The sequence below is a fragment of the Centropristis striata genome, chromosome 2, assembly GCF_030273125.1.
Source record: "Centropristis striata isolate RG_2023a ecotype Rhode Island chromosome 2, C.striata_1.0, whole genome shotgun sequence".
In the NCBI taxonomy this organism is placed as follows: domain Eukaryota; kingdom Metazoa; phylum Chordata; class Actinopteri; order Perciformes; family Serranidae; genus Centropristis; species Centropristis striata.
Genome location: NC_081518.1, coordinates 9,401,739 through 9,429,161, shown reverse-complemented (window position 1 = coordinate 9,429,161; position 27,423 = coordinate 9,401,739). Strand labels below are relative to the sequence as shown.

The window sequence follows — 27,423 nt, the reverse complement described above, 5'->3', positions numbered from 1 at the left end:
ATAGAGAATACTGTTAGTGACCACTTTTAAACCTGATTAAATGTACATGGCCTTCCTCCCCCTGCTATGACACGGTCCAATTAATTGTCAATTTAGCTACTGTTGCTACCGTACTGTGCTGGGACTATCGAAGAAAAGAAAACAAAGGTCTGAGATGTAGTGACTGTTATAGATCCCAATTCTTACCTTTGAACAAACTGTTGTCTGCTACCCATATAATTAGGCTCAGTGGGGAAATTGTCCGTCTGCAGAGAAGAGAGAGAGACAGAGAGAAAAAAAAGTATGTAGTGAGCTTTACAGAAATAAGCCCTGCTGTGAAACAAGATCTCCCAGTGACATATGATTAATTATGCAGGAAAAAATGAGGTAGAGGACAGAGTAGGGGCAAATAAAATGATGGGGATGTGAAGCCTTATATCATTTAGGTTTGAGCATTTCATTAACCACATAAAGCAGGCTAATTAGTCTTCCGAGAGTAAACCGCAGAGCTGAACGTCAAATCTGGCAGACACGATCAATAACCACAAGGACAATAGTCTTGATGAGCATAGAAAACTTGTCAGCTAAACATCTCGTAACCAAATTACAGCACAATTTGTACAGAAATTAAAATGCAATTTGCTAGTTCCTTTCACAGCATTTCTGTGAGAATCCTGTGACACTTTTGTTTTTTTTTCCCTCCAGAAACTGAGAGTTTGTTTGTGACGAGCTGGGGCTTGTATGGTGTCGAACCATGTGGTGTTTCTTCTATAAGTGGCTACGTGGTCACACACGGGAGGCTTCATGCTATGTGGATCAATGGTAAAAACACACATACAGAACTGTATGATACTGTAGCGCACATAAAGACACACTAACACAGTAAAGTCTCACATATAAAGTCATACTAAGGAACAGTCTGGCAAAAAACAGCAGTATAACTGAATTCTGGTTCCAAGCCTATACTGCATAAACTGCAAAAACACTCTTCAATCCTCAGCACTGTATGCAGCAGTGCATTACAGACCGGATCAATCACACTGGCACTGGAAAATACTGTCTCTCTCTTGCTCTCTCTTGGTAATTATATCAAAGTACGGTATATGAGGGTTTTTAATCATGTCGATTGATCTAAAAGGTCACAGAGATCCCAGTTCCTTTCTGGCATTTACAGAAGTGCCTGTCAAGCTTAATATGATAATGAAAACAACTAATGTAAAAGCAATCAGGTGCATCGACTACACAAAGAACGCACATATACGAAAAACTAATGTGTTTATATGTCGTTGAAATTATTACAGGAATATTTCAAAGTCCCCGTTGGTGCGGTGGAAACAAATGGCTTCCAGAAAAATAGCTTTCATACCGTTGTAGCGGTATTCATCACAGTAACACAAATAATTACCTTATGTAGTGCACAACTCTCTGTCCTGAATTGATAGCAGTAAAATGTCATGTTTAGTGAGTAATGTCTCCGTGTGCCAGGCTTTTTCACATGCACAGCTTGACTCACAGTCGATAGAGTATTTCAATGTCATCCGTGCTCTGCGGTGGCTCAGTATGAAAAAAGGGTGTGTGAAGGTCAGATAGGCCACCTCGGTACTTTGACCTTCCATGTTTTTGCCAACACCTTTATCTCTACCTAAACACTCGATTCCACCTCAGCCTTCGCAAAGATTAAAAGAAAACACCTACAAAATGTATCAAAGGCTGGAATCTGACCCCGGAGTAAGAGAAGAATGAATGTTTGAAATCGTTTGGCATTGAAATGCTAACAGCCTGAGTTTCTCAAAAAGGGGAGACGGAAGCCTTTATATTGATGTGCCCCTTCTGTACTTTATGACCAGGGACTAGTCCTTGGACATACTTTTCAATCAGCTCAGCTGTGTTGGCACTGAATCTGATCAACATGAAAGCACATTAAGTGAAAATAGGTTTCGCTTGATTGTTATAGGATTTCATTTACTTTCCGCACCTGGGCACATGGAGCAAATATCAAAATTATATAATTCTGCACGGAATATTTTTTGTAAGCTGCAATAATTAATCTTTTTAATCACCCACGGTGGTGTTTAGCATTGAATATAAACTTGAAATGGCAATGGTCGACTGTATTTTGACAGTGTGTTGAATGGAAATACATTGCTAGAGCCATGTCATTCACGTCTGTAGTTTTTTCTTACCAAAAAGATAAAAAACACACATGTCGCACTTAAAGCAGCATGTGCCTACATCCATCTACCGCCCAGCCCCACTACAAGCCAATAAAAAGCACATTACGCCACTTCATAGAAACCTCTTTCCTGCCAATTAGAGTCCAGGCTGATCTTAAGCCTCCATCTCTTCCTGTCTGTCTATAACTGCCCAGCCCTTTCACTACAATGGGCCACTTTCCAATTAATGGATCGATAACGGCCAGTATGGGCTGCTTTGTACTTAGCCAGTCAGAGCCCACAATGAATACGGGATAATTTGAGGGTGGAATGATACATACAGGCGAGATGTCCAGTAGTTTTATTATCATTATTAGACAATGAATTATACAGTGCATAAATTCATTTAGTGTTGCAAGTATCATTGAGTATTTCATGTTGCATGCTTGCACTTCTTGCCTTCTAATTTCCTCTTGTGGGACTTCTTGAAATGATTTGAACTAAAGTGAATTGAATTGAGCTGAACTAAACTGAACTAAATTGAATGAACCCAAACTGCTCTATTTGTATATGCGGACCTAAAATATGAGAATTTGACCTCAGAGGTTCAGGGTTGCACTGAACCAATTGAACCGAAGATGAACCTAAGTTCGGGGTCAATGCACTGTGTTGTTGATGAAGCATGTGTTAACTCCGCTGGTAATTCACTGGTAGACTGGATGAGAATTGCAAAAGTCTGTTGCTGGATTGTACTAAATGCTATGTTATATCATGTCCATGCAGCAAGGCCAAAAAGGTCATAGACACTGAGTACAGTGAGGCTGAGTAAGTGTAAAAAGCTGCACTCTATTCTGTATTCCCATTGAGACCCTAAGACTGACCGAGCAGACAGCAGGCCGATTGAGACAAATGGGACGAGCATATTGGAGTGCTATTCTACTCTCAGGCCTTGTTGGTGCATTTTGGGGCACTGTTCGTTTCTATGAGACTATGTTTGCGTGTACCTGTCTGCGTGCGTGCACCTGTGTGTTTGATATCTTCGGTAGGGGTGGTGAAAGAGGACAAATTGCAGCTTCTCTTTCACACATCATTGGACAGCTCTCTTTTATTTACAGGAACGAGAGTGCGCCCTCCTCCCTCTATCCACCCTGCTAGGTATGATACATGCATTTGTCCTTTACTGTCTTCCAAAAAACACACATAGCTCTCACTCTGTGTGTATGCGTGTGAGTGCATGTGTTTTTCCGTGTCAGGGGGTGTGAGCTGTTCCAAATCCTCCATAACCTTGTCAGTTAGCCAAAAAGTTCTGGAACGCAGTTTTTAATTTGATAAACTATATCGCTGCTGTGTGCGCGTGTGTTATGTTACCACCGATGGGAACTCTAGTTTATTCCTCTTGGAAAACTGTCAAAGTAACTCCACAACAGACAAATGGGAAGGAAGGGTAGGTAAAGGATAAAACAGAGAAACTGTGTCTAGAGGAAAGAAAACACATGGTTGAAGGGGGATGCAGCAAATGCAGGAAATGAAAGAAGAAAACGGCAAAGTGAGAGAATGATAAAGGAAGTAAGGGTAAAAGGGGCGGAGAAACTAGACAATAATTAGACTGCATTGATTACCTAGTGGCTGAGGAGCAATTGTAAGTGATCAAATCTAATTAGCTGGTCCTATACATCTTCCTGGAGATAACAGAGCAATCAATCAATGGGCTTAAGTGAACTTAGAGCCATCACAGTCTACCGCCTGCTAAATATCTTCCACTATCTTGCAAATAACTTAGAAGAGGTCAAGTCCAAATGAATTTCTGAGAAGTAAGGAAGTGCCGCCGGTGCCGGTAAATGGAAACTAAACAGATTTCAAGCACAGCGAAGTTTTATCAGTCCAGATGGACACCTTGCTAATGAATCCGGACGGGTGCTTCATCATAAACGAGGCTTTGTAGGAAGATGTCTTAAACATTTGAAGACATGTTTGTATTTCAAGGTGGGATAGGATTGTTTGGGTGATGTTTATGGTATTATAAGGACCTTTTCAACTGCAGGAACTTTTCCCAGAGAACACATTGTGTTTTGCCTAGAGAGGACCAGGGTCTAAATTAAGTTCTGGGGACATTATTTTATCTCCAGAAAGTCCCTTATTGGTGGGCTAGTACTTTCCGAAAGTTCAGGAACTTTGTGGGTGGGGATTGCTGCACAGGATAATTCTGATTGTTCAACTCTAACTAAATTAATGATACAGCAGCAACCCTATTTTTTAGAAATCTGCAGCTGCAAAAGTTGTTTTGTTATTCATTGTGCTATAGAACATCAACAGGGAATTAAAGACAAAAGCTGTCAGATTGACTGACAACTTAGTCCAGGCCTTATTGAACATCCAGCAGGAACTGTAAATGTCAAGGTGTATGACATTCTCCAGCTGAACTACAAAACAGTACAGGAAGAAGCTTAAAAACTTTAACTTTAAGGTTACAATAAAATTACAGGCAACAAGAGAAGCAGCTCCAACCTTCTGACTACCAAGACGTTCGACCATCCGTCATCAAACACACATGTTGCTGTGTCACAGGTCGGCCAACAAAGACTCAGCCACTGTGTGGTTGGAAGCCATGATGGTGGACTTGAAAAACTAATGACCAGTCAGCTGAAGGTAAATCAATAACCATACAAAAAGATATTGTGTTCATGTTGTCGCAGTCAGACAAAATCTAATGTTTTTTGGGGTTTTTTTACAACTTGTTTTTCAGATGAAACAAACTCTCACTCTGAGAGACTGTGTTTACCCCTGCGGCCCCCAGCAGCCCTCATCCCATGTGTTTTTCATGGTGTGTAGCACTTGGACAGTTTTGTCTTCTATCAAAAATACTTGATACTAGACAATGATTCCAACATTGAATAGCCAAAGGTAAAAAGATGTTCAGAACAAAATTGAATACTGGCTAATTCATCGATATATTCTGGCCATGCCAAACAAACATTCTAATGATTCAGCCTTCATCACAGCATCTGTTACCTCTATACCTGTGGGTATTTAATGTTGGAACTTAGCACCAAAAACAAATACTGGAAAGGCACATTTTCTAAAAAAGTTGTTAAAAAAAACTACCAATTATGACTCTAATTGCATGCAAAATAATTGTGCATGGCTGATTTTTAAAAACTTTGGTCTGTACTACATAATCTGTACATTATTTTCAAATCACCCATAGAAAGATGTGGCTAAACAGGTAAAACGAGTGCAACCTGTGCACCAATCTTTGCAACAAATTCCAGAGAATAACAAATTTAAAGACAAATGTGCTCTGTAATATCCGACTGTTGGTTGCAATTCTACCAGATGTCAACAACACTCAAACACAACCTTGTGTATAATTCCAAGGCGGGTGAGCTTTGTTGTCGACAAAGGTGGAAAATAGTAGTTAAACCAGCATCTCCAGAGTGTAAACAAGTGCAGCTGTTTGAGCGACATGACTCACAGCTGTAATCAAGGACACATGCTCAGCAAACCTCTGGATAAAGTTAAGAAAAAGACTTTAAAAAGGGTTGTTGTTTTTTTTATATTGCAGAGAATAAACCACAAAGGGAGCACTCTACAGTCTGTTGGGTTATTCATTTCAACAACACAGCTTTTACTGTACTCCTTTAGTTCAACTTCTTTCAGCTGGAGATCTCAGATCTATCTATTTATTTTTTACATTTTGACAGTAGGATTCATGACCCATAGGCCAATGTTAAGTTTTACTGTTCTTCAAAAACAAATTAAAAGAAATTCAGAGTTTCTGTTTTCCCAGCTGTACAAAAAAACATACTGAAGCCTGACCCCAAAAGCATGCTTTGTATTGAACTGTGTTACCATTTACAGTTCTTCTTTTGTGGTCTGATCAGAGAAAAACACATCAAGTCAGTTTAGACTGCAACTAGTCTTTATAACTCACAGACACCAGGCAACGGGAGATGATATCTCCTACTTTTCAACATATTCAGATAATGAGGGATGTAAACTCTTCACAAAATTCACAGTTCAACACAGAGCATGCTTTTGACTTGATATGCCCTTCGCTGGTCAGACCACAGCAGAAGATGAAAAATCTCTTGCCGCAGGGTTTGTGCAGAATGATTTGCTACAGTGAGTCACCTCCATAAGCTATGTTGATTTTCTTCTATACCACAATGTTTGTCACAGGACGTCAGGTAACCATAACTGTCACATAAATGAGTGAGCCGACACTCCATGTGACTGATGTTTAAAGCTCTGCGTTTATTCGATATAAGGCAGCGTGAACCTTAAATGGACTTGACGCATGTACGATTTCTGGCATCACAAAAAGGGTTGTTTTTTTTATGGATAACAAATGTTGGCAGGAAAGGAAGCACATACCTCAGCAATGCTGGAGATCATGCTGTGGAATTAGTGCCAGAGTAACGATAACATATCACTAGAGACTGTATCAGAACATATTGATTATTTGTCCCACCCGGAGTGATCGGTCATTTAAAGTATCTCTCTTAGCGACAAGTCTCTCCTCTTTCCCCCATCTCTAATTGTACTGAACTCGACTTCAGCACCACAAATCTAATACAAGTCAAGCTGAATAAAGTCACCCGCATCTGCATGTGTTAGAGTTGCTGCTGCCTTGAAATATTGTGACAGTGTTTCTCATAGAACCACTATGGGGCTTTTGTAAGAACTGCTGGCTTATAATGACGCTTGTGACTCAGACAGCTCTAATCCAAATCAGTAGTCTCATCTTGTTAATCATGGTTTGCCATAATTCATAATTCATAACATAACTGCATTCCTTTTTATTTTTTTTGTGTTCGTGTTCATTTAATGGAGAATAGGGCTATTTTTTCCTTCATTAAATAGGACTAAGTAGCACTTTGGAGGCTTTTATATACAGTTGTATAAACAGAATGACCTCTCTCTTGCATATTCACTGCTCACCAGCAAAATGCAATATTCATAATTAATATGCAACCACTCACATTGATTGCCTATTATTTTCGTTGACCATACAGCGTCATTAGGGATGCCTATTAGGAGCCCAGTGGAAAGCATCAAGTCGTCTTTGTGGCACAACTTTTCTTTTTTTAATCTTCTTCAGTCTGAACAAAACCACTTCATATAGTAGGAGAAATGCATGCAAATGACATAGTTTTCTTGTTATTCCTTGCACAAAAACACACACTGAGTAAGGGGCTGAAATCATCGATAGCTAAAAAGCAAAAAGAGAAAGAGAAAAGAAGGTGTGTGCAGGGCAGAGGGAGGGCAGAGATGGTTGTGCTTGCCTCTTTTCATCAAGAGAGACGAGACAAAAACACTAGTTCAAAGCCGTTTTTCCTTCAACCTGTGCAGTTACTGCTTCTTTATTATTCCTTTTGAGGAAGAGTCGGAGCAAGCATAGATATAATTTTCTCTTCTGTCTACAAATGACTACTTTGGTCAAATTTCTAAGGTAGTTACCTTATGTACAAGTCAGATAGCTGCATTTGCCTTTTCGAGCCACTGAAGGCTGAAAGAGTCCATCAGTGTATTTCTCTTTTTTTTGGTTGGCAAAGAGCTGCTTTAGTAGAATACATTCATCCTTTGTAATAATGACTGTCATTTAATTTTAGAGACTAAATTACTTTAAAGGAGCATGAAAAAGGAACTCTAAAGGGATAAACAGACCCCTTGAGTCTTAAAGATGGTCAACAAAGCGTTGTTAAACTCTATTCTTAAGCCTTTCATTATCATCTTGAGAATCAACTCACGTAGAAAATAATAAAATGCAAACCTCCTGAGAGTGCACATATCCTTGAACACGTTTTTCTCCCTCACTTACACACTCCACACACACACATACCATTACAGGTGCTGGAGATCTTACCGTCTAGCCTATTTTATGATGCATGAAAAATCAAATGATGGGCTAAACTAAATCCTGCATAAACAAAATGGCTCAGAAGGCTTGTCTTAATAAGCATATAGTAATACAGAATAATCTGTTTACCACAAATTACAAAAAAATATATACTAATCTGTTTTTTTGACTCCTATGCATGTAATTGATTTATTAATGGGCTGATTAAGCTATTATTGAATGACTCATCCTTATCTAACCAGAAAGGACAACATTACCCATAAACCGTTATGATGTTGACCAACATCCCCTCGGGCGAAGATTACAATAAGCTGCCACATTGGAAACACACAACTGAGGCTCTATACTACAGCAAACTGCCAAACGCAATTTTTTTCTCTATATGGAAGTAAATAAAAGCAATTTGACTGTGACCCATTTTACAATGGAATTGTAGTTAAAATCAACTGAAGTGCTGAATTCAAATGTTTCCTTCGAAGAACCGATGCCTTGGTGTAACACGCATTGTTTTTCCTTTTAAACAAGATCTCACAGGATTTAAATGTGTTTTTACCTGGAAGGAGAAAAGAGGTAAATTATTTAATGAGTACAATTCCCCAAACTAGGTCAAACATTATATTGTTTTAAAAGTTTCAGTCATTCACAAGACTTTTGTTTTAATGCTGTTTGAATGTCATGTATGCAAAAGGTGTAGATTTTCAACAAGTAGTATGGATGTGGTAATTGTAGCTTGTGAGCTTCTCTTTGCCACACCAGTTATAAATGCATTTAAATAAGGTGCAACAGTGTTTAACATGTCAGGAGTTTTTGTATTGCAATGTACTTCTGTATAATGCAATTTTTCTGGGATTTTTCTATGATGTTTTCAACTCTCTCTTCATGTTTCTCAATATAAAATGTTATTAAAAAGATTTTGTTGTTTTTTAAGAAACAAAAGTAACTAAAAATAATGACAGTATGTACAGCACACATGTATTAAATAGAATACCAAACGAGGTAGATTTAAGGTTGCTGACTGAATTGTATATATACTACCAATTCACGTTAAATCAATAGCTGCAAAATAGCCTTGAGAGCATCTGGGTGAAAAGAAGGTGTTTTTTGTGCCATGGCCGAATGAAAAGAAGAAGAAAAAGCTACACTGAGAGTTCTCTACCACATTTTGCTGCCATTTATGGCCCCCTAAATTCTCTGTCCTGAGAGTGGGGCTCAGCTCCCACACACACAGAGACACACACACAGACACACACACAGACACACACACACACACACACACAGAGCAGAGAAGCCAAAGTGGAGACCGTGAATAGTATAGACAGAAAGACAGAAGCAGAGACTATGTCGCCTCTTGAGGTTATTCAAGTCATAGTGAGTGTCAGGACAATGGAGAGCTGAACAGTTGTAAGTGTGGTTCTTTAGTAACACGCGATGCCCAGATCACGGGCTGACAGGCTGAAGGGATTAGGGAAGGGTTTTGGAGGGGAGAGTTTTAATTTTGCCTTGTGTAGAATGTTCTAAATAAATAACAAAATGATCTAAATATATAATTAGAATGTTGAAACTGAGAAGTTTGGACTTATTTTAGACCTGGAATTATATTTTTGTTATTACAGAGAGAGTTAACAGGCCTACTGAAGAAAGGTATACCGGTACCGCATTTCAGGTAGGAGTAATACCTAACCCTTATATACTATAAAGTAAACATACATGGATTATTGATGTCTCAGATTGAGTCTGTGTATGTGTTATTTACAAGCAATTACTATGAGGTGCAGTCACATCTGTGTGCAGGGCAATATAATGAGGCAGCCTCTTCAGGCGTTGGCAGAGAACACTACACCGGAGAAAAAAGAAAAATCATTAAATGAAACCTGGACCTGAAAGAAAAAACACATTCTAAATCCCACTCTCACAGAAAAAAAGGAGTCTGACTGGAAGAGGTTGTGACCCCACCTCTATCTTTCTCCCCAAAAAAACATTTTTTTCCATCTCCAGTGGAAAAGGGCAAGCAGCACTCCTCATTTTAATCTTAATCAAGTACTACAGGCACAGTTAGGTGTGCAATTATCTTCAGCAATATTACTTCTGTGTGCCTGCAGTTCCTACCAGCACTGTCTTTTAAAAATACAACAACACTGACACCAATTCAGCAGACAATCCCAGCTGCCATCAGACGAAACTTTCTGACTCTGAAGAGGAAGGGCGACGTTTGTACTGTTATCAACACAATCCGCATCTGTGGCAGTTTAGCCCCAGGAGTAAATGATAAATGTAGCTTTTGGCATAGATATTCATTCCAACACACAAAAACCCCTAACACAGCACTTTGCCAGCTCTCCTAAAATAGCAGTGTTGTTTTCCCTCACTACTCGAGACGTTTTGTGTAGACACATTTAACCAGCTGCTGTGTGTGGCTTACAGCTGGAACCGCTCTTATGATTATTGATAAAGGGAAATCTTTAAACTTTGGGGGGAAAACTGAAAGAGGAGTGGGAGAAAGAGAACTTACCTTCATGTTGAATTATTTATACACTGTTGAAACTTTGAGGAAGAACAGAGAAAAGGAAGGAAGGGGAGCAGTATGTGATCGTGGTGTGTAAGCTACTAATCATTCTGTACTTGCTCATCAATAGTTACAACGGCTTTGCTGTTAACTGAAGTCTTGAGTCAGCACTGACCTTGCTTCACCCTCATTAATCTAAAGCCAACTCAGCCCAAAAATCTGTTATAGAGGTAACAGGCCCATCACACTGTACATTTGAAGACATGCATGTATGCATGAATGTAAAGATGTGGTCAGGGGTTAAAGTGGGATTTGGCAGATTTGGAAATTGGTAAAGATCCAGTATAGCGAAGAGCGTTGGTCTGCTGATATAATTAAACACTCAATCAACCACCTGCAACTGCACCAAATTCTGAATGTCACTTTTTAAACTGTTTGCCTGTTACCAAACAAAAATACAAGCATTTCAGTCTTCATTAAAACAAACTGGTGTGTTAACGACATGCCAAACTAATCAGGGCACGAAAGGCCAAAGGACTGGTTGCTGACAAGCAATGCAGTATTTAAAAGGCTATTTTTTGAAAACTGAGTTTGGTGCACTTACAATAAGGGCAAAGCAGCATGACCAATCTGTTTTAACAGGATATTCTCTAGTCTAGCTCGGCTAAAAACACGAAAACACAGAATCCTTGAGCACTTTAGCGTGTTGTTCACTACTGAGCCATTTGGAAACAACTGGTAGGCTACGACAATTTTCACCTGCTTCAAGTGGCTCTAGCAGTTCAGATAACAGATACTCCCCTGGTCTGTTCTTGTTACAGACATGTGAACTAATCACAGACACCTGCCTTGTTCATGGACACATAAACTCTCTCAAAAAAAATTAAAATAATGGGGAATAATATTGGAGATCTTTAGAGGGCCAAGTGGGCAGGTTTTGTAACCTTCAGGCAGGCTAGCTGTTTTGGCCCGTTTCCAGTCATTATGCTAAGCTATGCTAACCAGCTGCTGGCTGTAGCTACAGATTAAAGCAGTGGTGGAGAGTGGTATGAATCTCTTCAAAGAATTATCTAGGTACATTAGCAAAATTTAGCTTAACTTACAAAAAATGTTTTTCTGTTAGATCTACATTTCCCTCTTCAGATGATGGGATTTATACAACTAACAAGAAATAACCTCTGAATAAGCAATATGACCAAACAAACCTTGATAAAAAATGTATCTTAAAAATCTTAATATGAAAAAAATAGAGAAGCTTGCTCATCATTTACATTAAGCACCGTAAGTATTTTCAGATGGAAGCAGAGGGCTCATGAACAAAAACATTAAAAGAAGAAAATTATTCCATTTGAATTGATGAAGGAAGAGATGTTCCGGACATGAAAGGATTTTCGATATTTCCCCAAAGGCCAGAACCGAGGCCAGACGCACTTACATAAACACAGACACAGAATGCAACACACATATGTCTAATATCAACACATGCACAAGTGCACATGCACACACCTGGGTTCTCCCTCTACGAGTCTCCCTCTACACACATTCACGGAGCAGATGGACTACGTGTAGTTTCGCTTCAAGGTGACCTATCTGCTGTGTATGTATCAGGTCAGAGGTATCTCAGCAAAGGAGGGGCTGGGAAAAGAGAGGAATAATAAAAGACAGGAAGGATACTGTCCATACACCTGGGTAAAAACTGACAGAAAAGGCTTTAGGATAATGCTCTGTTGTCAAAGTGTTGGACGCCAGTTCCTTCGAGTCTCTTTTAAGTGCGTCTATGGTGCATTAAGTATCTGTCAGACCAGCTTTAGCATTAATCAGCTAGCCCACAGAAGAAACAATCACACATAATCTCGAGCTCTAAACCCTGCTGACCTTCTCTTCAAATGCACAGATAAACCCCCCTTCAAACCTCAGTCATTTAAAGACACACACACACAGGCCCGAGCTCCCCGCTAGTGATTTCTTCCTCCCCGCTCTCCCGCCCCTGTCGTCTATCTGATTGGTTCCTCCCACAGCAGCACCCATGTCTCTCCACCTGGGAGTACATCGACTCAGCATGTCAACGTGACCTCAGAGAGGACGCATTTTAGACAATGTGTGTGGGGAGAGACGGGGCTGTTACCCATCAATCTGGGGAGAGGAGAGGAGAGGAGAAGAGAGGAGAGGAGAGGAGAGGAGAGGAGGAAAAGGGAAACGCAAAGAAGGGCAGAATACACAACTTCCATTCATCATCTCAGCAGTGTTGAGAGTGTATAAATAGCGAGATCTGTTCAGAGTTATCATTGAGCCAACGCTTCCATCGTGGTACTTCATTTATTAAGACTGTGCGCGGATCAATACGGCAGACATATACACTCTGTACTGTTGACAAGATAATCTCATCATTATGAATTTGGCTTGGGTCGTCAGTAACATGAGCAATTGCATCGCTTATCTGAGATGACAAGAGCGGAGAGAAAGAAAGGGAATCCGAAAAGGAAGAGAGTCGGAGCAAGAGCGAAGGGGGAAGGCAAAAAAGAGAGAGCAAGCACTAGTTCTTTTTTTTTCTTTTTTTTTTTTAACTAAACAATGCTCAGAGCGATAGATAATGAAATACAGTATTTCAGTACCAAACAGAGGAAAAATCAATAAGAAACACAGCAAACCAGCAATTGATCTGAATGCTAAAGGCCCCAAAAAGATTTCTCTCCAAGACATAAACCCAGTGAGGGGCCAATTGAGTACATCTGTGTAGTACAATAGAAAAAGATGAGACCGGCCAAATATACCATTTTCAATATGCCATTAGCACTCAGCATCGCCACTGCTACCCTGAAGAGTAGACACAGTCAAACGTTTGATGACAAATCTTGTGTGCCCGCCACTTAGTGGGCCTTTTGTTTAGGCAATAACATCTGAGAGTGCCGACTCATTCGCCTCTGTTGCCACAAACACATAACAGCCACTGCAAAACACAGTGGCTGTCAGCTCCCCTCAGACACACACAGGGCTTTAGACATGGGAGTCAGATTTCAAACTGTGCTACAGATAGAAGCAGGAACAGAGGAGACAGTGGGATCTCTCCCATTAGAGTGTCGGACCTTCTCAGACACACAGAAAAAAGCATACAAACATACACTGGCAGGATTACACTGTTTATAAAATACTCCTCAAATTGCAAAGCAAACTGTCGTTTCCGGATGTGCGACTGTAATGTACTCCGGCGGTTGTATGGGGGGGGGGGAGCTTCTTTTATAGCGTCTTGTTTTGACATGTAGTTAGGCGAAATTAGAGAAAATGAGATGGTGTTCATGGTATATCCCTCCAATCAATTAATCACATTACTGATGAAGCCGAAGAAGTGCTGAACTGTAGAAGGCAAGGACAAGGAGGGAGAGATTCAGGGAGAAAGGGATAAATCATTTCTCTTATACTAATGAGATAGAAGGTGAGAACAGATTCACATAACTCATTCTTTGAGCTGCGTGTTGTTTCTACAGCACATGCCTAGGGGGCACAGTGAAGGAAGATGTGGCAGAAATAAAAGCTCTCTCAGGTTGGATCGGCGCCAAGACACAGCAGAGCGAGTTCCACTTTGTTTGACTTTGAAAGTGTTTGATTTACAGCAAGGATACCCAGCTGCTGGCAGTTCAAAGAATACATCGCCATGCCATGTACGCCAATGAAGCCCTCTGTGTGTTGTGCATCTCAGCGCACATTACTGTAAGGTCACTCCTATATATATATACACCCGTCTATTGCTGCAGCTCCAGCACCCTGCTGGTCAAAACGTTAAGTCTAAAGACCCCAGGAGAGATCTAAGAGCCCTCAGGGGGCAGGCGGCTCCAACAGGGAAGCCCATTCCAATCAGAGGGAACCAGCAAGACCGGTGCTTCAGAGCGCAGCTGGTGGTAGCGCAGGTGCGTGTGAGCGCGTGCACGTACATTCACACGCGGTTGACATGGCAGCTGAATCTTGGATTCCTCCACTGTGAAGGTTATGTTTTGTTCTCTTGTTTTTGTGACCTCTGTTGATGCTAGGTTGGCTCCTTGTGCCTGAATTGTTTGAGCACAATGCCAGCAACACCAAAGAAAATGCTTCAGAATTTACTGGGGGCATGCACAGACTTTTCTTGCCACAATCTTCTTTTTTACCTCTGCAAAATACTGTGTATTGCAGGAGTGTATATTAAAAAAGCAAAACCTTATATTATAGGAGTTTCAGGTGCAAAATGCACAGATCCATCTTGTGTGGGCGTGCACTTGAAATGCAACACAAATATGGGCAACTTGCACTATCAGCGGTGTCAAGAAAACAAGACACGCTGTCACAGAAACAGCCACAGTGAACGCAAATGACTGGCAAAATAAACAAGTCAGGCTCTCGGTAGCCTTGTTAGAACAAAATAGAAAAAGTAATTACTAAGTCTGATAGGACTTCTGAAAACACTTAAAATGCCAGTCTGGAAGCTAAACCAAGCTAAACAATGGCACTTGCTGCTCAGCAAAATGACATGACAGTATGACATGATATTTTGAAGCTCCAGTGTAAGGGAATTAGGCAGAGGAGTAGTGATCATCCACTTCGCCTCCATCACAATCACTTTCATGCACACACAAACGCACGATAACTCCAGAGCGAATGTCCACTGACAATCCACAGCGTTATTATCGTGGCCATGTCATCTCCAATAGGCTACTTCCTATTGAACCAAGCAAATTGGTTTAATGTGTCCGGCCGATCTGGCTATCACAGAGGTCAACTTGTGTTCTCATATCCTGTCTCTTTCTCTACAGTTGGAAAAAAAATAAAATACCCCTTTGTTTCCCTGCATTGCCAGGTCGGGAGGTCCGTTAAAATAATGAAATTATGCAGCACAGATAAGTGCTGTGTCTGAATGAAAGCACAATAGCCCGCTGGAAGGATTTCTAGGGGCTGACCAATAATAATCAATCAACCTATCTATCCATCTATTGATGTTTTTTTCGGGAAATGCAGAAGAAAAAGTAGAACATGAAGAATGACAGCAACAAAAGAAAAACAAAACAAAAAAAACACAAAAAAATTGTAATTATACTGAACAATAAATTTAAAAAGACAGAGAGAGAGAAGAAAAACATCAACAAAACAAGTCGCAACAGCATTAAAAAAATAATAATGATAAAAATTATTATTTTTTAAAACATTTACAGTGTCTGATCCAGTAGGAAAGAAAGATATTTGGGACATATTTTAAATAAAATATTGCACCACAAGCCAATCCACAACACCACCTTGTATCTATATACAGTAATTACCCAGAGTTCCCCTCATTAGTCAGTATTTCAACAACATTCGCTTTGCTCAACAAAATCCAAAAATGGTCCCCAAACCTTTTGGAAAGTGTCTTAATTACCCTTCACCATATAAATATTTTTTCTTTCTCATTGTAAAGTATTTTATAGCATTTTCTTATGCTTTTTCTTAAGCTATTGGCCAACAATAGGCCTAGTTATGCTTTTGCGGACAAGAACTATCAAGCGTTTTGCTTGCAGTAACCACATACAATGTTCTTCATGTGAGGATTGCTTGGCTAGAACCCCAGGATAAACATCTCTCTCTATCTCTCTGCTGGAGTTTGTTTTGTTATAAGTTACGGAGGGAACTTGTATTTAGTGGTGGGCATAGTCAGGGGCCGACATATATATTCAATTATTTAACAGGGTTACTTGGATATTTGGAGAACTTGCAATAAATAAAACATTAACTTCCGCAGCTGCCTCCAATCTCAAACATTTTTTTCCGGGTACTTGCAATATGTTTCAGCAAATGAACTATTAATTGTGCAAATCTTTGAAGAATTTTCAGCCTGAGTCTGTTTCATGTTTTTTCATTAATATAGTGGCCAAAGAAACATTAAAAGTTTGGGCAGAGATAAAGATATTGGTGGCGTTTATTACAACCAGAGAAGATTTCCTAAATTTTTCTTTCTAAAACATCATTACTGCATATTGAGGTGTTGAAAGAATATAGAGGAAAGACTGGGCTACTTGACAGATAACTACACTCATCTTAACTTTGTTTCATGCTGCCTCACATTGCAAACAGACGCAGGAATACTCAAATTCAGCTCAGATCAGAAAATAAGTAGCTTCTATTTCCCATTTATCTTGTGTTCTGTCCCCCTTCCCCCCCGTGTTCACAAATGTGTAGCCAGAGACCTCTGATGTTTATCGTGACATCTTCCGCTTCCCTCTGATTTGTTAAACGTTATGATTTATTAATGAAAGAGGATGCAAATATAGCTGCTGTTGTGCTGTGCGTTACACTTCTGCTACAGCTTCAAGACATACTGACGCATCTGTACTGAAAACAAGCCCCTCCGCAAACTGAAATAACAACTAATGGCAGTTAATAATGAAACACTGAGTGACAAAGTTTCTATATTTTGATTGTAAAAAGATAACATAATTTACTGTTGTTCCCCAGAGCAACATCCTGTGGTCTGACTGTACTTCCTCTCACTTGTATCTATCATATGAGCTTGGGGGAGATGAAGACTGCCTATTAATAATTCACAATTTCAGCATGTAGTGTTATGTACAGTAGCAGCAGGTTTATTTGAGGAAATATGAAGATACACCCTCAGGCTGAGTTTTTTTTTCTTTTCTGTTTTTATGTACCGCCTTGCTCAAATAAAGTAAATCTGGCCTAGTGGTCCAGAAGAGCTCAACTGGGGTACAAAAGTACACAAATTACAAATGGCTCCTTGAACTGTCTCTCATTCCTTTAAATGACTGTTGAGACTCACTGCATCTAGTTGCTGAGCTGCTCAATCCTGTCAGCAAGCAGGCTTCTGTACATACAGGTTTACCAAACTCATTCCATAGAAAGCTCCAGAGGAAAGCAGTTATCTAAAGATGAAGGGAGAGGGAGAGAAATGAAATAAAGAGCGCTTTTCTATTCATTGCCTCAGTGGCCACTGAAGTGTGGGAGCAATTTTAATACAATATACAGCGGAGGCTTTGATAAGACTTTTCACTAGAATCCTTAAAAACAGCCCCAGCCCGGTTACATGTGCATCTGTGTGTTTGTGTGCACGAGTGTGTGTATGTGTGTGTATCTTGGAGGAAGGGTGTTTCAAGGTTCGGACAAATGCAAGATTGTCCCGCTCATAAAAGAGAGGGGCTCTGTCACGGAGCCTGCCAGCTAAAGGCTTAAATCACATGCCTGGAATACACAATGACGTTTCACCCACACACACACACACACACACACACACACACACACAATCTCCCTAAATTATGCAGAGTAAGACCATTCCTGGAAGCACCCATTTTCAACATCTGCTCCAGCTACATTGTTGGCATGCATATGCTCAACCTAAACAGATCAAAGGAGTGAGCATTTTATCTCCTATATTGTATATGCGGCACTTAAATGATCACAGTCACCCCTCTTAACTGCTTTTTTCAGCGCTCTCTAAATTCACTCAATAGGTTTATGGCTGCCAGTCATTTTTAGAATCCATTCACAGACCTTGGTTTATTATCAATTGTGACAAGAGACACCAGCCTTGCTTTTCTGATTTACATGCAGTAAAAATGTGTGCACATTTCACATATCATCATATCAAGTCTCTGTTTGGTAAATTTAGTGATTGTCATTTAAAACAATTGTCACAAAATAGTGTCATGCAGGCATTTCCAGAAAAATATTCTATATAGTGTGTAAGGTATTCATGTCTGACATTTCTCATTAGAGCAGCAGGATCTCCCTACCAAGTGACATGTGACAATGTCAAGTCAGCAGAGACTCGAGCCCCTTTTCTCCTTGACACCCTCATCTCAATGCCACCCGACACAAGGCAGAATGCCGCCACCTAAAGGCGGCTTTTATAGCCTTTCAGACTCCCCCTTCGCCTCTGTACCACCTGCACCTTATTAACATGGATGGTCTCCCACCGAGACAGGATTCGGTTTAATTAGAGTTTCATGTTGAATCAAATTACTACACTCAAAACTTATCAAAACAAATCAATATGATAAATTATGGACCATTTAAAAGTAATGACACAGGAGTCTTTGGCTGTTTGGTAACAATGAGTACCGCTTCTGGAAAAGGTGGGAAGACAGCAGCAGAGAAACTTATGAACCAGTCAGTGGGCCACAGTCTGGCACAGCTGCTGAAGCTAAACAGAATGTGGGACAAAATCCTAAAATGTATTCAAGACTGAGTGGGCACAGGCTCACTCTTGGAGCAATTTACTGAAATCCCTTCTTCCTGAGCATTGAGGAATTTTGCAGCAGATTGGTTTTAACCTTGATTCCACACTAAGTAATTCCCTTCAACGCCTTAAGCGGAATTAGGCATCATTACGTATCATCCATCTCCTTATCCCAGGAATTCTCTTTAGAAATGAAATGAAGCTCTCCACTGGGCCGGGTGCTGGCACGGTGGTGACAATGATAAGGCCAGCAGAGCTCTGCTGATATGTTCATATTATTCCCTTCTCCCAGCTAGAGACCAAGCCCAGCCTGTCTGCCAGTGCACCACTATAAAACATCATTAGAGGCCAGCAGCAGTGTGGAGAGAGACTGGGAGTTGCAAGCAGCTACAGTAACCCCACTAGGTGCAGATGAAGACAGCAGCACTAAGGTGCCCTTGTGAAACTGACTGAGCAGGCGATATGCCCCCCGCTTTATCCATCTCTTTATTTATTTTTCCTATTTAGCCTCTCCTTCCGTGGCAACTGTAGTGACAGATGGGCTGAGAGGCCTTGGGATCGATGGAAGGGGAATTCTGTCTTTGTTTCCTGACATTTTTCCCATAGCCACTCTCCTCTGACTCAGGTTACTTACTGTCCACACGAACGGAGAGAGAAGGCAGAAGCAAGGGGAGGAGGGAGGAAAGTGATACGCTTCTGTACAGATTCCGAAGAAACTTAATGCCTCAGGCCATCTCCCTCTACACAGGTTTCTGTTGAATAATACAATAGAGCACCCTGCGCGCCTGATGCGTCGAGGGGACCCTCTGTAAACAAGACACTAAGGAATGTGTTGTTGCTGCTCCTGCTTGTTTTCATTTGACAGCATGAAGGGGGAGTGAAAAGTAAGTGCACAAAATGGATGTGCAACAGCCTCGCGCAGTCTAATTCATCATCACTACATTAGCAGAGAAACAGCCTGCAGAATGGACCAGCAATTATTCTGTCCCTCTGATTAGGAAGCCTTAACGGTCTTTGTGTTGACCCTTGCCCTATGCAGCTGGCTCATAATAGAAGCAGGGCTCAGGCTGAGAGTGGGAACAACAGGCAGTGTCCTTCCTCCCTGGTGGGAACACGTCACATCTGATCACAGTCATCGTCACATCCACATCCAGTGCAAATAGAGGGATAGAGAAGACAGCAGAGCTTAATGGAGAGACTAATAGTTACAGTCCATTGGGATTAAACTGGAAGGAATGTCATTCTCCAAGTGTGCCGAATAGGATAAGGCCATAGGATGAAGGTAATAATAATAAAACTCACAGAGAACTGTTTATTATTTCTATAAAATTATATTAGGAATGTATATTTTTATTTGAGAACAATAGGTGAACATCTGAAAAAGGGTTTTCTTCAACTGGCCATTATCCCCGGGCTCCCCGGTGTTACATACCACTGTCTTAAGCAGGCCTTAATCCTTCGTCTGACACGACAGACTTTTAATAGGCTTAAGGCCAAAGACACAGAGAAGTTATCACGTTAGAGGCTTATACACCCAAGTACTCCACACAAAGACGTATAAAGTAGCCGTGAAAATAAGTACAATCAGCTAATCTCTAGGAATTAAAATCACTAGAATTAACCATGAGGAGCTAAAATTTGATGGCTGATATGATGTTAAATAGTAACTTGACACATTATACACGCTGTCTATCTGTCACAGTTTGGCATCACTGTACTCATGATATGATTTTATGGCTTATGCCATTACTGTGCCAGGTTTATCAATATAATATATACTGCATATTTTTACAACAAGATCTTGGTATTGAACTTGGACATACAAATGTCTGTGGGATAAATAGGTAGATTAAAATGGAATTTTGTCCTAAAAAAACCCACATACCTGATTATAACTCAGCCACAGGCTACACTCTTTATTCCAGGGGAATGAAACGACAGTGATTGAGTGATTAATGAAAGATTTCTACATGAAAACTGATTTCAAAAGCCTGCCGTGACATATTTCAAGCACAACTGATTAGTGTCGATGTCACCGGCTCTGTTCTATGAGAGCACCAGAATGACTGTTTAATCCTTATAATGCTCACCCCTCCCTTTTCTTTTCTCTCTATGCTCTTGGGCCTCTCTGCCTCTGCCTGTCCTTATCTTCCTTTTCTTTCATTTTCACAAAACTAGGGGCAAATGTTGATACAGGAAATGGGCGCTTTCTGAGGGTTGTGATGTGAAAATGGTGGCATAACAGTGAAGGAGAGGTGTGCAATTTCTCTTACCTGTATGATGGACATGCGGTTAGTAGGTGTGTCTGTAGTGCTGGTGACTGGGCCTGTGAAGCTGGTGTGGCATCCCACGTGGCCTTGGGGCACGCTGAGGTTATTGGCAGTGGGCTTGAGGTACATGACCTCTGACCTTGGTGAGCTGAGTGGCAGGCGTGTTTGGTAGTCAAAGTACATGGGAGAGGTGGCCAAGGAAGGGCTGCTTACCACATTCATCACATTCATGGCATCCCGCTCCTCCACCTCGCTCTGCACCAGCATGATGTCGTTCTTGTTAATCTTCTTCTTCTTGCCTTTTCCCAGCTGAGGATGCGAGTACTCTGCAATGCGACAATTATAGGTACGGATCTCCTTGTTTTCTCGTTTGCACTTGATCGCTATGGTCACCATGGCAGCCAGAAGCATGATGGATATGATGCTAAGCGTCACAATAAGTGGTAGGGACATGTCCCAGTTCTGATTGTCCTTTGTTCGTGGCAGTCCATCAGGAGGACGTCCGTTGGAGGCCTTGATGATGAGCCTGGCAGCAGCAGTAAGAGTTGGCTTGCCATGGTCAGACACTCGGATGATCAGCTCCACAATTGGGTTCACATCGTCCCAGAACGGGTGGGCTGTTCGCACCTCCCCAGTCACCGGATCAATCTCAAACAGATGCTCCTCATTGCCATCCGAGATCTCATAAGTGAGCCTCCCACTCTCACCATAGTCATTATCCACTGCCCTCACTGTGGTGACAATGTAGCCAACACCAACATTACGCGGCACATGGATTTCAGCTGTGTCGTTCAGGAGCAGGGGAAGAACTATGACAGGGATGTTGTCATTGACATCAAGAACGCTGATGCGCACTGTAGCGTTGCTCTCCAGGTGTGGAGATCCTGCATCTCGAGCAAGAACCTTAAAGTCAAAATACTTTATTTGCTCATAGTTAAAGGATCTGACAGCATAGATGGCTCCATTGGCAGCATTCACGTTAACATAGGTGTTGACATCACCCCCACTCACATTGGAGTTGATGATGCTGTAGTACACTGTGCCATTCTGGCCAAGGTCCGGGTCATGTGCTAGGACTGAACCTAGGTACTCCCCGGGGATGTTGTTCTCAGGTATTTGAAGAAGGTAAACTGACTTGGTGAAGCGAGGAACATTGTCATTCTCATCGAGAATCTTTACGGTGAAGGATTTTGTGGAGTTCAGGGGAGGAATGCCATTATCTTTCGCCACGATGGTGACATTGAACTCATCCTGCACCTCTCTGTCTAAGGGCCTGTCTGTCACCACAGTATAGAAGTTATCATAATTCTCCTCAAGTTTAAAAGGGACATTACCCAGCACTCTGCACTGAAGCTGCCCATTCCTGCCTGAGTCCTTGTCTGTGACACGGACCAGAGCAATGACAGTGCCTGGAGGTGCTGCTTCGCTGATGGCTCCCTGTCTCACAGACACAAAGCCTATAGACGGCCAGTTATCATTCCTGTCAAGCACTTTAACGGTGACTTTACAATGGCCGGGGATTGGATTTGGACCTAGATCCTTTGCCTGGATGTCAATCTCAATAACTGGGCTCTCTTCGTAGTCAATTTCGCCCTGAATCTTTATGACCCCTGTTCTGGAATCTATGGAAAAGAGCTCCCGGATTCTCTCTGGGGCATAGCCACTAAAAGAATAGACTACTTGTCCATTGTTGCCTTCATCAGGATCAGTGGCGTTTAAATCGATCAGCACTTTACCAGGAGGTGAATTTTCAGGAATTTCCACAACATACGAGGGCTGATCAAACACAGGGCTGTTATCATTCGAATCAATAACTTTAACATTTATCTGCATGGTACCTGACCTAGGATACTCCCCCCCATCCGTGGCTGACAAAATAAGGGTGTGATGGCTCCGTTCTTCTCGATCCAGTGGCCTTTGAATAACTAATTCTGGGAATTTCGTCCCGTCCCCACGGGATTTTACTTCCAAGGAAAAGAGATTGTAGTCGTCGCGTGTTATTTGATAGGTTTTCAGGCCGTTCTCCCCTGCATCTGGGTCATGCGCGCTGGTCAGGGGAAAGCGTGTCCCTGGTACTGCATTTTCAGAAATGTCAATATCAATCTGATCTGAGGGGAAAGTGGGTGAGTTGTCGTTAATGTCCTGAATATCTATTTTGATCATGCAGATCTCCTTGTCATTGGCAAACACCTCCATGGAGAGCTGGCACTTGGGGTTTCTCTTACACAAGGTTTCCCTGTCGATGCGCTGCTTTGTGTAGAGCAGTCCGCTTTGGGGGTCCACGTCGATGAGATGCGGAGCGGAGTTCTCCAGCACCCTGAAGTTGGCTTTCTTACCCTGTCCTCCCTGCCCAACCTGTTCGAGTCCGAGCCTGGCATCTTTGGCAATGTTCCCAATCACAGTCCCCGGACCCTGTTCCTCCGGGACAGAGTAATTCAAGTTTTTCAATGTCAGGGCTTGAGCCCATAAGAGGAGGAAAAAGAAAATAGAAAGATACATCCCCACTCCGTAAAAGCTGCTATAATCTGTGTTGTGTTTACGCTTCCTTTGACCTGTTGATATTTCGTTCCAATTTGGTGTTTCTATTATTCGGGATCAAATAAAGAGTTCTGTTCATCATGTGAGGCCTGGCATTAGTCTTTGTGGATTGTCTTTGCTCGGTCTCTCTCTTCCTCTGCCTCTTCCAGCAATCTGTGGTGCTGAACACCTAATTTATATTCAGCTGAGTGCCCAGACTCATCTGAGCAATAATCGCGATCCAGTCTCCAAACAGAATAGTCATTGTAAGGGTTCACTCATACCACCTAAGAAGGAAAGCAGAAAAAAAAAGAATTCGTTAAAAAATGTATATGTCAATTAGTCACCCAAATAAAAACAGACTTAGCTACACCAGCCATTCTGCCAGTAAGAAATCAGATCTACCGCTGAGCCAAAAATGAAACAGGGCTCATGTGTAATTCATCTCCACAATTATGGGGGAAGCTTGTCAATTAGTTAACCTTGGGAAGACACTCGGCGCAGCCCAGATACACAGGGAAATAATGATTCCCCTTGTAGCTTATTTACTACATGCATCATTATGAACATATGATTCAGAATGCAGTTTTTAATTTCTAATGTGCAATGCAGGACCTGACCCTTACGTGATGATGGCACATTCACACATTATGAGAATGCTGACTGAAACTGTAATGGGGAACTTTAATAATATGGGAACACTGCAGGCGCCTACAACTGAAGATCGCCTATTGTGGTGGCTTTTTTGAATAAGTGTGTATAAAAATGAGCCTCTTACACGCATTAACAAATCCGCATAATCCGGATATTTACAATGAGCCTTATAAAAAATTCGGAAATGAGCTGCCAACATCTCATCACAGCCGTGTAATTCTCTCCACTGATGTCCTCTGTCTCTCTCTCTCTCCCCCTCTCTCCTTTTCTCTCTCTGCAAGATTCAACGGTCCTTGGAAGAAGCTGTTGCATCCGCATGCATAGGGGACGGTTGGAAATGAGCAACTGACAGTGGGTAAATCACACAACAGAGGGAGAAACCTAAAGAAAATATGAGAGAAAAACGTAAACTTACCAAAAAAGAAACTGCTGTAATAGTCCCAAAAAATATAAAATGTAAAAAATCAAAACAGTCAGTTCCAGCAGGGTTCAGGGAGAGTTTCATTCCCTAACCACTTCAGTAGGTTCCACCCGTATCCTCTTTCCCTTCTCTGTGCAGGAAGAAAAGCCACAAGCCTCCGCTGCACACGCAGGCTACAGTGCAGCGCAGTGGAAATAAAAAAAAAGTGCTCCAGAAAAGTATGACTGTAATGTCAATGAGCTGAAGTCCTCTCCGCTGTCTGATTAGGATGCAGCGGCTCGCCTTCTGCCTGCAGTGAGTCACCGTTCTTCAGGAAAAGGAAAACTGTTAAGAGAAATACTCTATGAAGACAGGGGGAAATTCCAGATGTGTAGTAAGGTAGATCCAAAGTGGATATTTTAAAGGCGATCAGTGTTTTTTTCCCCGTCCGGAACAGCGCTGAGTGACTGATTCCCGTAGTGGCATTTTGTCCTTGTCCTCCGTCCCCGTCAAAGTCCACACAGAGAAAGAGAGACAGCTGCTGAGGAGGTGGTCAGCAACAACCCCGCATTCTGGCACAAGTCTCTGTGTAGCTGTTAGAAAAAAGGACGATTTTGTTAAATAAATACGCACAGTCGTTATTTAGTATTTTCCGCACGTAACACAGCCCTAAGCACATAGAACGCTTCCTCTCACTGACTGAAGTCCGGACACCGCATGGTGCATTAAACATTGTCGCTACTCCTCTGGCAGCCAATGAATTTGAAGAGGTGGGCAGAGAAGGAGGGATTCAAAAGCCGCTTTGGGTACAGACTACAAATGATTGGTGGCTCGTAGTTCACCGGTGGTGCATCTGTGTTTTTTCAAATATCACACTTCATTGTTGTTTACAATAAAGGAAACCGTGCGTTGGACAGCTTTGCCGACAGAGTAATAGGGGGCAAGGCTAAAGTGTTTGAAATTTTCAGTTAGGTCATTTATCAAATTCAGACAATAAGTATTAGATTTCAGTGGAAATTAATTCATTTAACTGAATTCAGGCTGGGTGTTCTCAACCTTTTATTTTGAAATCCATTTAAATGTACTCAGAGGTGAGACAATGTTCAGTTTGATGTGAAAGAAGAGCACAGCTTGAATAGTTAACTTTGATGTATCTTTTTTTTTTTTAAAGAATATTAATTTTAGGATAACTCAAGTTTTCAATGTCATTCTTTATTAAGGGTGTCTTTGGCAGATTGCAGCCTTCTACTTTCGAGACTTGTGTTTGTTCTTAAATTTAAAGTTCAATCCCCCGTACAAGTGTCTGGGTACAGAATCTATCAAACTACCCTGCATGATTATATTGGTTTGTTATGCCTCCTGAGAAGCAGCAATAATTGTTAAACATTTCTGTAGGAAATTAAAAGAGTTGAATACCTGGGAAATTATGATGGGAAATAATGACAGATTTAGAGTTAATGATTGCAGCAGGTATCTGAAGTGACAACGATATCACGCATCTTTTTCCGAATTATACTTTCTTAATTATAACTTGAAATAACTCTGTCTATTCTCACTCTAAAGAGAAGAACAGTCAATTTAAAAGTTGTCTCCCAGCACTGGAAGTAGTTAGTTGATTGACAGAAAATTACTTGGCAACTTTTTTTGGTAATCGATTGTAATTTCTCAAGCAAAAAAAACAAAACATTACCCATTTCCTGCTTCTCAGTGGGGAGGATTTGAAGCCTTTCTTTCTCTTATGTGAGGGTAATTGGAATATCCTTTTTGTCTTAAACTGTTTGTCAGACAAAACAAGGAATTTGAAGCTGTCTACTGAAATTTTAATGGGAGTTTTAAAGACCCCACAATAAACTGAGTATAATTTCACAGATTATTCAACAATGAAAATGCTGGACAGGTGGCCAGTGCAGACAGCAATCAAAGCTTTGTTACTTTCTTGCTTTGCAACAATATTGCTAATAACTGGGGCATCATGTCACCCATATTTGTATAATTTAGCATCCAAAATGTCTAATAAGTCATAGAAATGTCAGAATGCGACCCTTTGGACTCTTAGTCGTCTTTTGATTTGGCTGCTGTCAAGGAGCTGCAGTTTTGTCAGAGTTTAAACATGCCCTTCATTTGGTATTGCTATTTCAACATGTCAGCTTTGTTCAGCATAATCTTGTAGTCGATCCATGTATAAACATGGGTCTCAACCTCTTTGACTTTCCTGCTGACCTTTCTCTCTGACAGGAGGAAATGACATGTGTGTCAGAACCATTTGTTAGTCAGAAGGCGACTGAAGCTCATTATTAAACCGCAGGTTTGATGTACTAATGTCAAGATGTTGATAACTGATGAAGGTAAATGTCACATCACTGTCTCTATCTGCATATGCATACAGTGTGTGTTTGTGTGTGGTGTGTGTGGTGAGTGTGTGTGTGTGTGTGTGTGTGTGTGTGTGTGTGTGTGTGTGTGTGTGTGTGTGTGTTTATTCAGAGTGATTTATATTTTGTTCACTAAGTCTACCTCCCTCTGAAGTCTTCAGTTTATAATGGGCGCAGGCTGTTCTCCTGAACAGTTTGTAGATATTCCGACAAAGTAAGGCACTGAAATTTGTTGCTATTCTACAAAAAATGTTCAGGTGACATAGCAACAAGGTCATGTAGGTCACTATAGGGTGGTTGGGATGGGTAGCGGAGGGATTTCAACCAGGAGACAGGGAGACTGGTCCAATCGGAGGTAAATGGATCTATGGGAGTAGATTTTTTTTAACCATAACCATGTTTTTTCCCTAACCTTAACCAAGTAGATTTGGTACCTTAAAGTATAACCAAACAAGTACTTCAGTTTCACAAACTTAACATGTTTAAAACAGGGACCGGCCATATTTTGTTGGATATCATACAAACATTGC

General features: G+C 41.2%; 1 protein-coding gene across 3 annotated transcripts in view; it reads right to left on the bottom strand.

Moving 5' to 3' along the window:
* The window catches only part of pcdh17 (protocadherin 17), a 62,399-nt gene extending 37,168 nt beyond the window's left edge, over positions 1-25,231 (bottom strand). For 2 of the 3 annotated variants that reach the window (XM_059349409.1, XM_059349414.1), the window contains exons 1-3: positions 24,540-25,231; positions 20,957-23,757; positions 187-245 (exon numbers count right to left, since the gene is read on the bottom strand). In XM_059349409.1, the coding sequence (XP_059205392.1) occupies positions 187-245; positions 20,957-23,452 (2,555 nt within the window). In that variant the 5' untranslated portion in view covers positions 23,453-23,757; positions 24,540-25,231. The remainder of the gene's footprint in view (positions 1-186; positions 246-20,956; positions 23,758-24,539) is intronic. The other variant, XM_059349420.1, reaches the window with a different exon arrangement.
* Positions 25,232-27,423: the final 2,192 nt, after the last annotated feature.